The sequence below is a fragment of the Emydura macquarii genome, unplaced genomic scaffold, assembly GCF_026122565.2.
Source record: "Emydura macquarii macquarii isolate MOO-44397 ecotype Brisbane River unplaced genomic scaffold, CSIRO-AGI_Emac_v2 contig_2417, whole genome shotgun sequence".
Classification (NCBI taxonomy): Eukaryota; Metazoa; Chordata; order Testudines; family Chelidae; genus Emydura; species Emydura macquarii.
This window is the reverse complement of record NW_027132554.1, coordinates 2,536,733-2,549,883: the sequence shown is the minus strand read 5'-3', so window position 1 is coordinate 2,549,883 and position 13,151 is coordinate 2,536,733. Positions and strand designations below refer to the sequence as shown.

Genomic DNA, 13,151 nt, shown 5'->3' with positions numbered 1-13,151 from the left:
CTGCCATCCACGAGCCGTGCTTTGCTCCTCATGCTGCGCTTTAGTCCCTGTGGCTGAGTTACCAGAGGAGCCCGGGAAGGCAGGTGTTTGACTACTTTGAGAGTCCCTGCCTGTGCTGCAAGGCGGCTGTTGGAGGCTGCACCAGAGGTTCTACCCGAGTCAGTTCTGTGTCACGAGAGAGAAATGTACTTGTGTCTTCGTGTGATCGGTCACTTATTAGTGAAGTGCTTCAAGGCTGAGCATTACAGTGAAGTATCTGACCCAGGTTTCCCCTGACACTGAGCCGTGTGTTCATGCTAGCCAACATGGCGCCGGCTGGAGCAGCACACCCACCCAGTGCTCCTTCCAGCCAGTGCTGGCCTTTGCATTTGACACCTGGCTCACGCTTCCAGAAACACTCCCCAGAGCAAGTGCACTGCAGCAGTGTCACAGGCACAGGCCTGGCGGCATCGTGCATGTCTGTGTAAACACTGCCTGTATATGAGGGCATCTCCCGGATCCCTTTTTGTAGATGCCATATACTGTGAAGTTACACGCGTGCAGCTAAATCTGGCTCCAGTGCCTGTCTCCAATAGTTCTATCCCGCCTGTGAACTTGCACGTGTCCTGTCTGGAGGGGCAGGTACATCCTCTCAGCAGTGTGCAGAGGAATGTCATTGTGGGAGGCTGGGAGATGTCTCAACAGGCTGTGCGGCCCTAGCTAGCCAGCCAGACTCTGGGCCTGGAAGCCTTGGGAGAACACGCCAGGTTTTGAGGAGTGGTGGGTTGGGACAGGAGATGAGCCACTTGCTGCTGCTGAGGGCTTCCCTCCCTTGGGTCCATAGCCTAGAGGGAGGCATAGGAGTGGTCCAGGCCACAGGCCGCAGGGAGGCTGCCCTGGGGAGACAGACCTAGTAGATGGAGATCAGCAGCTCTGTAAATGGTAGCTGGTAATTTTTGTGGGGGGGAGGTTCTGAATGCTGCCCTAGGGCCTGCTTGCAATGGAGAAAGCGGGTGGGACCCAGAGCCTGCAGTGAGGTTGGGGAGGGGAGGGGAGCTGGGCAGAGAATACCACCGTGCAGCCATTGGCTCTGTCACCTCTCCCTGCGGGGTTGGAGGGCACCGTGCGGCAGCTGGTCTGCACCAGCACTGCAAGGGCGGGGAGGTATCACCAGTGCAGGTGGAGGGATAACTGTGTCTTGGCTGGGCTCGGACCACTTCTGTAACGTGTGCGGACAGTTCTCACTTGTGCCCCAGCCATTGATCCTATGCAGGAAATGCCAGAGCTCTCGAGTGTAGGGTGGGTTACAAACAGGAAATCATGCGATGGGCTTTCCCCATCCTGCTTCACTGCTCACAGGTTTCATTCCTCTGTCCAGCTATCATCTTCCCCTCGCCATCCCTTCCTGTAGACTCAGCACAAGTTGGTGCAGGAACCTTCTTTGCTGCACCATCTGGAAAAGACTCCATCTAGCTTTAAAAGGGGGGAAAGGAGCTGAGAACTGTAGACCAGTCAGCCTGACTTTGGTACTTGGGAATGTATGCTACTACTAGAGCAATGTATAAAACATTTAATCTGCAAATACCTGGGGGATGAAAGGGTAATCACTAGCAGCCAGCATGGGTTTACTAAGAACAAATCATGCAAACCAGCTTGATTTTCTTCTTTGACAGGGTAACTGGTTTGGTGGATAGGGGGAATGTGGTGGACATAATATACCTGGACTTCAGCAAGACTTTTGACACAATCCCACATGACATTCACATTCGTAAGATGGAGAAATGTGGTCTTGGTAGAACTACCATTAAGTGGATACATAATTGGTTAAATGACTACAAAGAATAACTATGAATGGAATGATGTTAAATTGGAAGAAGGTCTTACATGGGATTCCACAGGGATCCAGTGTAGTTTAACATCTTTTTTAATGACCTGGATGTAGGAATAGAGAGCATACTGATCTAATTTGTGGATGACACAAAGCTAGGGGGTTGCCAACACTTTGGAGGATAGAGCAAAAATTCAAATGGATCTTGATAAATTGGAGAACTGGACTATAGACAACAAAATGAAATTCAACAAAGACAAATGTAAGATCTACACTTAAGGAAGAAAAGCTGTTAACTCACAGACAAGAGGTGGCGATGGTTTCTTAGCAGCTTCCCCGGAGAGTCTGGAGCCCTGGTCTCAGAAGACTGCTGGGCAAAATGGCAGGACTTGTCAGTTTCTTGTCCAGAGTGACTCTTCAATCTTGAAGCTTGCTTGCCTTGCCTTTTTTATTTCCATTGCTTCTCTTTTATATTCTTAAATTCAATGTTTTTCGAAGCATTTTGGTAATTTACATGAATAAACACAGGAATTCCCAAAAACAATACAAGAGGGAGAGACCCATGTGTTTTACTTAGTTAAAAGGCGCTATGCACCTAGATTTGTTGTTTAGTTTCAGCGTTCCACCTTTCAAACAAAGGGGTATTGGGGTTGATGTGATTAAATTGAGCAATACCTGGGGTGGCATCCAGCCATGGGCTTTGATCATAAGGTATTTTGAGAGATCTGGGTCCATGGAGGTCTAGCACACCCTGCATTTAACACATTTCTGTTTACTGCATAGGTGAGTTACTCCCAGGGGATAAGTTCATTAGGGAAGATGGTCCAGACAAGAGAGGCAATTAATAAACAGTTATCTTAATGAAATACCAGACATACTTTGAGAATGGAAAGACAGCATGGGTGTTTTGCAATGAGAAACAACCACCCCTCTTCAAAAGGGACTCCAGCCACCATTTCACATACTCTGCAATATGCAACTTATTAATATTTGGTAGCTTAATTTTATAAGTAGGCCCAGCCTAGCTGAAATTTCATGGTCTACAAAGCCAAATGCCCAAATACAGAATGGGGGAAAACTGGCCTGACAGCAGCACTGCTGAGAAGGATCTGGGAGTTGTGGTGGATCACAACCTCAACATGAGTCAGCAATGCGATGCTTTTGCAAAAGAAAGCAACTGCAATTTTGGGTTGCATTGACAGAAGCATAGCATGCAAGTCCCAGGAGGTGATAGTACCACTCTGCTCAGCACTCCTTAGGCCTCAGCTGGAGTACTGTGTCCAATTTTGGTCACCAATGTACAGAAAGGATGTAGAGAAACTGGAAAGGATCCAGAGGCTAGCGACAAAGATGATCAAAGGGGTGGAATGCAAGCCTTGTGAGCAAGGGCTGAAGGCACTGGGTATGTTTAGTTTGGAAAAGAGGAGGTTAAGGGGGGGACATGATAGCGGTCTTCAAGTACTTGAAAGATTGCCATAAAAAAGACGGAAAAATGTTGTTCTCTCTTGCCACAGAGGGCAGGACAAGAGGCAATGGGTTCAAACTGCAGCACGGCAGATTTAGATTAAATCTCAGGAAAAACTTCCTCCCTGTAAGAACAGTAGGATAATGGCACCTATTGCTGTCTGCCATCTCCTGTTGCACTCTGCTGTCTTGCATTACAGTGGAAACTACTTGTAAATAAACTCTACTTGAATAAAGCTTTGTTTTGTAGAGTTCTGTGGCATTGTCCTTGTAGGAAGCTAATGTCCTTCATTCCCTATTTCGTCTCTTGTTGGAAGTTCAAAGTTGTCCCTGGGGAGTCTGCACAGGCCGGAAGATTAGGACTCTCTCCATTTGTGGGGGAAGTAGATCAAATGAGCTCTACCGACTGGCTGAGGTTTCTTTGTATGTTATGAAAATAAGCTCCATGAGGGAACGTGATCCTAATCATGTTAAAAGGAAGAGCGCTGGCCTCTCCTCCAGTGAGAGGGATTGTGCTAAATTACCGCCAGCGAATCTCTTCTAAAAGCCCATCTGCAGCTCTGTCTCTGAGGCAAAGAGGCAGAAGGTGGACGTGTCAGACGTAGGCTTTCATACCATCTACTCCCCCCTGGCCTTTGATAACTGGCTCATTAAAGCCTAACCAGCGCTGTCGTGTTCTCTGGCTTCCCTATCAAAATTGTGCAACTCCAGGAAATGTACATGAGCCAGCATTTGAACCAGGCCCGTGCTCTAATCAGGCCGTTGTTTTATGTGCGCAGAAGCAGAATGTGAAAGCTGGTGGCCTCTTGCCATGGAAGCTACGCACAGTTGTGTTAGGAGGGCGCAGTCCTGCCTGGGAAGCATGAATGGGGGTAAAGAGAGAAGAAAGCAGGAGACTGGGAGGAGGCAGAGAAACAAAAGTTAGGGAAAGGGGGCAAAGGGCAGCAGCGGCAGTGGCCCTAGGAAGGGGAGATTCCCACTGAGTGTGTCAAATGTTAAAAAAACAACAACAAAACCCCCCCACCCTGTTACTGCATATGGCCAGGTTCTTCCCAGAGAATCTGCCGCCCGGTGACACCTGGGGGGGGGAGATCCACCAGACCCTCTGGTGACCACTGGCTGGAGATCCGGCAGGCACCGAGGGAGTGTGGAGTCTAACCTCCAGCCCATGGACCGTATTGAAAAATGAAAATGGGTACCTGGGTTGGACATCTGTATACTGGAACCCATCTTAATAGTCTCCCCTAGTCCTCCCCGCATGTTTACGTGTGGATCTGCTCCATGTCTCTCAGGAGACTGGTTCCTATAACCTCTGGGCTTTGGCTGGTCTGGGATGGTCTCAGAGGTTTGACTGAACATGGACTAATGAACAATGCCTGGGATTGGCACAGGTCAGCCTTGGGCTGTGACAGGCCTCCATGGTGCTGTGTGGCGGGGAGAAAAAGCAGTTCCCTTGGACCCGTAGCGGGGGTGCCGGATCTGTGCAGTAATGCTCCTAGGCTGAGGTGTTCAAAGGCCTCTGGAAATCTGTCTGGAATGGAAACATGGCTGTGAATTCTTTCCATTGTTGTTCTTTAAAAAACAATTCTGGTGTGTGCTACGTGCAGCTGCCCAAATGCTAACCTCGCTGACGGACTAGTCAGACCTGGTCTCCCCATCTCCAATCCCGTTGCTGGCTGCCCCCCACTTGTCCTCCCTTCACCGGTCCGCCATGCTCTGCGCTCCTCCTGCTCCTCCTCTTTTACTCACACCTAGCCATTTCTGGCATCTCCCAGCTAAGGAGTCACCAGAGTTTCTGCCATCTCCTTTGAAACCCCAGACACCCACTACCCCTCATGCTTTCTGAGGTTGAGACTTGCTGTACAGAGTCTGGGCCTAGAGTGAGCTCCCCCTGCTGAGCTGGAAACCTAAGAAATGCGGCTTTCGAACCCCAGCTCGTGACATGTATCCGTGCCCCCGTCTTCAGTTCCCCTTTCCTTGCCTGACTCCCTTGGCTGAGCTGCCACTAGCGCTCTCAAGTCTGTGATGCACTTGTGTAGGGAGGATGATCTTGCTAATGGCTAGGACATTGGGCTGGAATTCCAGAGATGCAGGTTGAATTCCCAGCTAAGCCACAGACTTCCTGCATGACCTTGGGAACGTCACTTAATCTCTCTGCGACTGTTCCCCATCTATGAAATGGGAATAGCACTTCCCTGGCTCCCTGCAGTGTGAGGGTAAATACACTGAGGATTGAGGTGCTCTGTTCATATGGTGATGGCTACACAGGGAATGCCTACATTGTAGCTGGGAGCGAGACGCCCAACCTGAATCTACAGACTTGTACTATCGTGCTAAAAATAGCAGTGGGGACATTGTGGCTGTGGCAAAAACCCAGACTCGGGGAGTTGGGTGGCTAGCCCAAGCTGCCGCCTGAGCTGCGTTGTCCGTACTGGTGTTTTTAGTGCACTGGCTGTCGCCCAGCTGCAGTGTCAACATACCCATAGGTACCGAGATAGCCTGGGGTACACATGGATACAGCGCACACCATTTATTTCTGATCGAACCCCGTCTTTGGATTGCTGAACTCCCCAAACGAACTCTGAGGGGGGAGATGTGGTCTTAAAGGATAGTGTGGTGCGTGTGTGTAGAGCATGTTGCACTGACGCTGCTAAGGAATGATCCCTGCATTGCTATTCTGGCTATTTCAAGTGTGCCCGTACAGCGCCTAGCACAGTGGGGCTTTGGTGGAGGCTTCTAGCGGCACCTGCAGTACAAACAAGTAGAATATGCCTGCTGCTTTTGAGTGGTCCTTCAACTATCCGTTTGGGTTTAGTGGCGCCCAGGAGGCAGGCGTTTATTTTGGGGAGGAAGCAGTTAAAGTTGGCGAGGGTGTCAGGAAATGGAATAAACCAGAGGCAGCACTCTGGTCTTATGATGACGAGCTGAGACCATTCACAGCAGACCACAGGCTGAGAGAGTGAACAGTACAGCAGTGTCTATGGGCTCCCTCTGCCCCCTCCCACCTCTCTCTGGAGCGTCTGCCTTTGAAAAGCACTGAGCTCCAGCGTAGCGATTCGGAGCAAGTGACAGGAACGTTGGGAATCGCTGACTGCTAGCGGGACTGCTGTAAGTAGGCTGCTGTCTCGGATCTGTTTTGTATGTATCGCTTCTTAGCCTCACGCGGGACTGGAAGGTGCATGGCGTGGGAATGGCACGGAAACAGTGTCTCTCGTGCTTGTGATTTGTGGACAGTTTAGTTTCTCGTCTCTCGCTTCGCTTTCGAGGCTTTCATTACAGGCTTGCATCAGCTTTAAATCCGGAAGCTTTCACTACCTGCTCCGGGGGACGTGGGGATTAGCTGACTTTAGCTATTAGACAGACTAAATGCTGTCCTTGCTACTAAATCAACCCTGTCGGGAGACCCATGCTCCATATAGTAGTCCCCCAAATCAGGAACACAGTTCCACCAGTGTCCCAAGATGGACCCGTCCCCGCTCCCAACCTGGCTGATACGGGTATCGTCTCCAGACCTCCGACAAACAAACACTCTTCCAGATGTAGAGTAAATAACCCGTGTACAATAGAAATCTGATCAGTATTTCGCAAGGCCCCATTCTTCTGGGCAGTAGCTATGGAAACGGATGGCTTGTATTCTTTTTAATAGCCGGTGTGTGAAAAGCTACACAACTCTTTTGTGGGTGGCATGTTTAAGTGCCGTGGGAGTAGATTATTTCTTGGTCATGCCCCTTGTTACGTCTCTGGTATTCACTTCAAAGGAGGGCTCGGTGCACCAGAGTCCACTGAGAGGTCTGGCTTGGCAGCAGATTCCAGTTGCCCACTTGGAGCCTTAGGGTTTGTCTGTGCTGCGTTGGAGGTGTGATTACAGCAGGTGTAGATGTACCCCAGCTAGCTCTGGTACCAATCGCCATGAAACCACAGCAGCACAGACTTCGCCGTATGGGCTGGATAAGTCTGCCAGGGACCCTCGGTGTCTGCCTGAGTGGCTAGCCTGGGCTGAAGGCCTCACTGCTAGGGCTTCACTGTATTGGTGCTGATGCTAGCTGGGGTGCGTCTACACAGGCCGCCGTCGCACTGCCAGTTAAGTGTAGACAGACCCTGAAACCAGGCTGAACAGCGCTTCCTCTTCAGCATTTGTCTGGATCCCTCCCAAAGCCTAGGGCTTTCATGCCTGGCAGTGTCTCGCTGGGCTGTTTGAAGGATTGGCTGCCACCGGAGAGCTTAGCCCAGAGAGGTCTGAGCAACAGGCCTGGCTGTCTCCAGGAAAGGGCTGCACTGGACTGTCCTTCACATAGCGTGTCGCCTCTTCAAAGCACCTTGTTCTTCTTCACTGGCCCTTGCAGCTCCCCTTGGAAGCAGGTAGCATTGGGATCCATAGGGGGCTTGTGCTGGTCTTGTATCCGCTGAGAGTTAGTCTAGAGGTGGCCCCTCTCCCTGCAGTCGCTCTCCATCGTTCCCAGGGAGACTCTGCCACTGTTGCCCCTTCTGTTCTAACTGTGTGATTGCCACTGCTGCCAGCCCCAGGGCTTTGGCTGCCCTGCGGGCCCAACAGAGGAGTGACCTGTCTGCATCTGCATTGTCTGTACGTCCCTAGGATCGGTTCTGCTCACAGATGGTTGGGGGTCGGTGGGTGGGAACTGATGTGGGGTGTCTGGTCCAAAGCGACGGAAGGAACTGGTGTCCGGAGTTGGGATTAGAACTCGGGATCTGGTTCCTAGCTCGCAGTCCTGTGTAAGCCAGGTCTCTCTACTTCCCTTCATGCCTTGATCGGCCTCAAAACGCAAGGAACTGCCCTTGTGTAGCGCACTGGCCCCAGAACTAACCTTTGATGTGAAGGGGGGATGAAAAGAGATGCTGAGGAAATTTACCCCTTAACCTAGTCTGCCTGTCCCCATTTTTCTTCCTCATTCTGTAGGTTACTATTGACGCAGGTGAACCTGTGCGTGTGTGTGCTAGAAGTGCTGTGTAGACAGGTGAACCTGTCCAGGTCTCAATAGTCAGGGTGGAATTTCCTTCACTGATTGCAGAACAGGCAGCAGTGCAGTCTGGAGAGCAAACCTCCCATTCAGACAAATACCTGCCACCTGACTCCTGGGTGTGTGCTCGGACTGAACCTATTTAAAGCTTTTGCCATAATAGGAGCTAGTGTCTCGCCTCATTTCTAGACTCTGGCTTTGTAAAAGCTGCGCCCCTTGCAGGATACACAGCTCATCATTGTTGCTCCAGATTGCTCTTGCTGGCTTAAGACTTCTCTGTTGCAGACCCACATACCCACTAATTTACTATAGCCGCTGGCCCAAACTGCCGGTTCCCACCGTGAGAGGGAACACCATTGAGTGTAACTTAGTGCCCAGCACTCGCTCTGCAGCCAGACTGGCTTTTTTCCTGTTCCCAGGCGGATGACTCTTATTTTTAAATGAATATTTCGTGTATTGATCCCCTTTGCACAATGGCTTGAGTTGTCTTCTTCTCTTACCTCATTACCTTGTGTTAAGGGCTCATAAAATGTCTTACGACAACTTGGCAAATACTCTGTAGAGATCTTAGGGGTGTGTGGAATGGAGTGAGAAGAGCCGTGGGCCTTGTTCTATAGGCAGGTAGGCGTGGGGGCGTTGTGTGAACATCACCAAGGGCAGTATGAAATGACTCAGACTTGAAAAAACAAAACCAGTCCTCTGCCCTCCAAATAGCACAACTGAACAAAACCCCACCTTTCCACTCAAAAATGCTTCACTGCCATTTTGTTAAGGTAGTTAGCTTTCTCTGTTTGTTGGAAATCTGAATGATGATCACATTACTGACAGCCCCTGCACCTCTGAGCCCCCCACAACCAAAGAAAAAGAATAAATTATTAAAATCTCTTTTAAAAAAAAATCCCTACCTCACACAGAATTCTTACTCGAAAAAGAAGAAGAGCAGAGACTCCATGGAGTCTGCTAGGGGCTTGGCTATTGCTATTGATTTTACAGGTGTTCAGATGCTTGGGTGATGGGTGGCAGCTTAAAACCCTAAGACATCTAAGGCCCTAAGACCTAAGACCCTAAGACAGCTGTTTCATTTGGACACTGGTGCATCCAGGAAAAAGTCATAAAGGCATCAGTGGGGAGAATGAAGGAGGTTTTCTGTGGTTTCTTTCCTATTATCCTACTGTGGGGATGGAGGGAGGCAGAATGCACTAAATCCTCAAACTCTGGAAAGATCATGTAATTATCTAGCTTAAACTCTGAGTTAGCTCCGGCCTGCGTCAGTTTCTGGTGTGCTCATCTCAGCCTCTCCCTTTCCTCTTCCCAGCCATCTACAAACTTCCTGTGAAAGCTGGGTTTTTTCCTGAACACCGTTGCTCCCATATTTAGGACCTTTCTCCATCTCTTCTGCACACTGCACTCCCCTTCCCTCTGTCTCCTTTAGCTTGTGGCTTTTGGAGGGTTGATGTGGGTTTTCATTTCGTTATATTTTTAAATTGGATCATTTTGTTGTAAATAGAATTCTGGATGATCATAAAGGATCCCCAGAGCACGGTCTGTTGTAATCAGCATGGCTACCTAGCACATCTCTCCAAACGGTGACAGAGCAATGGTTTTCAGCTTTCTGAAGCGCTGGGAAAGCCCTCGTAACTGGTGCTAAGTGACTTAACCAAGGCCACATAGCAAATTGGTGGCAAGGCTAGGATGAGAGCCCATGTTTCTGGAGTCCCAGTCTGTTTGCTGCACCATGCTTCTGCCCAAGGCCCCGGGTTGCTCTGCGGCGCCCGTGCAGCATGTCTCTCTTGCATTCCTTAATTTAAGGGGCTGTTTAGTTGTTTGGCCTTTTGCTTGGGTAGGAGAGATCTGAGGCTTGGGGTTATCGTATGTGTGTCAGTGGGTGTTTGGCTTTGAATCTGTAGAATTAACAGGTGTATGTGCGTGTAGATGAGGCAACAGGCACTTCTAATGCATTGAACAAATAAACCCCAAGCCCTCCTGTAACACGCTGAGGACACAGCAGTGACTCCCTCTTGCTATTTGCACTTGCCCTGAATATTCCATGAATTCGCTTAAATTCGGATCATGCCTGTGTGGCCTCTGCGCTCCTCGTGCCAAATCCTTGGGTCTGAACAATAAACCCCAGGCAGGTGCATGGAAAGAGGTATTCTTTCTCTGCTCCTCACCAGTAGATTACATTAGCTGTATCGTAGCTTCAGTGTGTGAGATGGGGTGTAAGTTGCTAAAAAGGCCCAGCTTCCCTGTATCCCTCTCTTGCTGGGCTCTACATCTCCTTTCTAAATCTCCTCTGAGCGCTTAATCCCTTCTGCCTTTACTCTTTTACCTGCAGAGCATTTTGAGATCACCTCCTGTGACAGGCGCTTTCCCGGAGAAACCATGAGCGCCATTAACCATTTATTTGTTCTGCCTTATTTTAAAGTGATTGTCCAGACACACTTGATTTGCAGTAACCAGATTAAATGGGTTTAGACTTACAGCCTTTTGCATGTTTTTCTCTCTCATTATGTCTAAAGTAATCAGAGGGGCGAAGCAAAGAACTAAAGTTCATGGAAATGAGATTGGCTCGCCTAGGGCTGCTCCAGACCTTTCCATCAGCAGTAACTCTTGTCCCAAACTAATGTGATTTCTGGACAGACCTGTTCCCAGTCAAATGCATGACTGCCAATTAGGAGAATTATCAAGGGTCTGATCCTTTGATAGATGCAATTAAAATGGGGCTTGGGAGCAATTAGATTCTGAAGAGGCAAAAGTCAACTTTTGCTTGTTCAATGTCAGGAATTTAGAGGAGACTTTTCCACTTAATAGATTGAAAATGATCCATTCTTCCTGGCTGCGTGTCTTCTCAATTAGATTGTAGGCTCTTAAGGATAGAGATTAAGATCTGAAGGAAATAAACCTAATGGAAACACACCTCGCTGGAAACACAGCGTTTGCTTTGAGCTTTGTGTAGTGAGCTTGAGGGATGATGGTGTGTCCCACGCTCTGAGCCTTATCTCTAGGATGGCAGTTCTCAGGGAGTGGCTTGTTGGCTTGGAGAGACACTGGAGGCTTGACTTTGTAGACAATAGAAACTGATTCTGTTCGGGGAAGTGTTTTCTGGGATTCTTGCCCTAACCTCCATTATTCCATCTTTCTTCAAGGCTCCCACTGTCCTGCATGCCATCGCTGACAGCTCTGCAGTAAAGATGAATGACAGCCACCACATGGACCATGGGATGAAGAATTCCATGGCACCGACCTCGGAACATCATCACCCAACAACATCACCAGGACACAATCACGGAGACGGGATGATGATGATGATGATGGTAAGTGAAGTCCAGAGAAGCACGCATCCTCCAGAGCTGGGTCTGAACTCTGTTCCCACAGTCCAAAAGACTCTTGCCTCCCTGAACTAGTGGCTCTTTGTAGTGAAGAGTCAAAATCAGTTTTCTAAAACGCTTATTTATTAATGTTTAACTGCAGGAAGAATGTGGCTTAATAGCGTTAAATCCATCCACTCAGTAGCTGAGCACACTTCCTGAGTGGGGTTTTCGCTACAAGGATTCTTTAAATCCCCTAATATTGCTGCTTGCCACAAATGTGCTGTTCTGTCTTCAATGGCAGCTGCTAACATAAATGAAAATCTGGCCTGTGTGTCTCAGCTGGGAGAGGCGACAGAGGCAGTTCCCCAGAGGACATGCTGCAATATGAAATGTGTTCAAGAGTCGGCTTGTTTTATTGCAAACTATGCTTCCCTTGCAGAAAGCCAGGTAGCCTGCATGCGTGGAACTTCCCCTTTTGCAAGCAGATGACATGCATGAAAGCCTGAGTGTTTCTGGAAGGGCCGCTCTAGCCATGTGCTGGGTAGCTGCTCAGCGTTCATTTGGACCAAAGAACGTGTGGTCTTTCCTTACTGGGATTTTCCTGTAGACAAAAGAAAATGAATAGAACTCTTCCTCTGTGCTCTTAGCAAGACAATTATCCAGCTCCGTAAAGAACACTCACTGTAATAAATGAGAGAAGGATCTAAATTACGATTAACTCAAAGCAACCAAACCCCAACCCCATTCCTTAACTCCCCCAATGCCCTGAGTGCAGGACAGTGCCATGCTGAACGCGTGGTATCTTGGTAGCGTCAGTCTGTGTATCAATCATCATGTTGTTTCCTCCCGTGTGCTTCTCTGCTGATTGTGGTAGGAGTCCTCTTGCCAGTAGATGGAGACAGAAACTTTCCCTCTAATCCGCCCTAGCTGCCTGTCTTTCTTGTTCTCCTCTCACTACGGGCGGAAATACCTTTGTGACAGGCTCCACTAGCTCTCTGGTTTTGTATGGCTTTTCCTCTGTACAAACCTTTCGTCCCTAGGACTGAGAGTTGTTTCTTTGCATCCGTTTTCACATTAAATGTTAGGTGGGAGCTCCTGCAGATGCTGCTCCCGTAAGTGGACCTTGCCTGCCATGGCCCATTGGAGAAAGGAGCCGTTGCTGCGTCCTTTCTGCTCACTTGGCATTTGCTGCTGCCTGGCTTGCTGTGTGAAATGAGACAGGTGACTTCTCTCCCTGCTAATACAGCTTCCAGAATCCCGCTGGTCCCAGCCTAGACACCTCATCCTGCATCTCTGTTGTGCTGGTGGAGTCAGGGATTCTCTTCTGTACTCGTAGAGTGTTTGTAGATTCTCGCTGAATCTTTATGATTCTGGGTAATCTCTGAATGCCAGCAGCTGGCCAGCGCCTTCTTCAAGAGGAGTAATATGTTGCAGTTTGCTGAGTGTCTGTCTCCATTTGTTAATAAGGAGACTTCTTGGACTTTTGCATCAGTCACAACATTTACCCAATAGCGGTTCATCTCCCAGGGCTCAACAACTCTTTGGCGGACCGTCTCAGCAGGTCCTTCTTTCACCACAAGTGGTCCCTCCATC

The 13,151-nt window shown here is 49.1% G+C and overlaps 1 protein-coding gene across 4 annotated transcripts in view; it reads left to right on the top strand.

Moving 5' to 3' along the window:
- The window catches only part of SLC31A1 (solute carrier family 31 member 1), a 54,536-nt gene that overhangs the window by 24,745 nt on the left and 16,640 nt on the right, over positions 1-13,151 (top strand). For 2 of the 4 annotated variants that reach the window (XM_067561541.1, XM_067561540.1), the window contains exon 2: positions 11,394-11,561. In XM_067561541.1, coding sequence (XP_067417642.1) covers positions 11,439-11,561 — 123 coding nt within the window. In that variant the 5' untranslated portion in view covers positions 11,394-11,438. Of the gene's footprint in view, positions 1-6,251; positions 6,380-11,393; positions 11,562-13,151 lie in introns of those variants that run through there. The other 2 variants (XM_067561543.1, XM_067561544.1) reach the window with 2 other exon arrangements.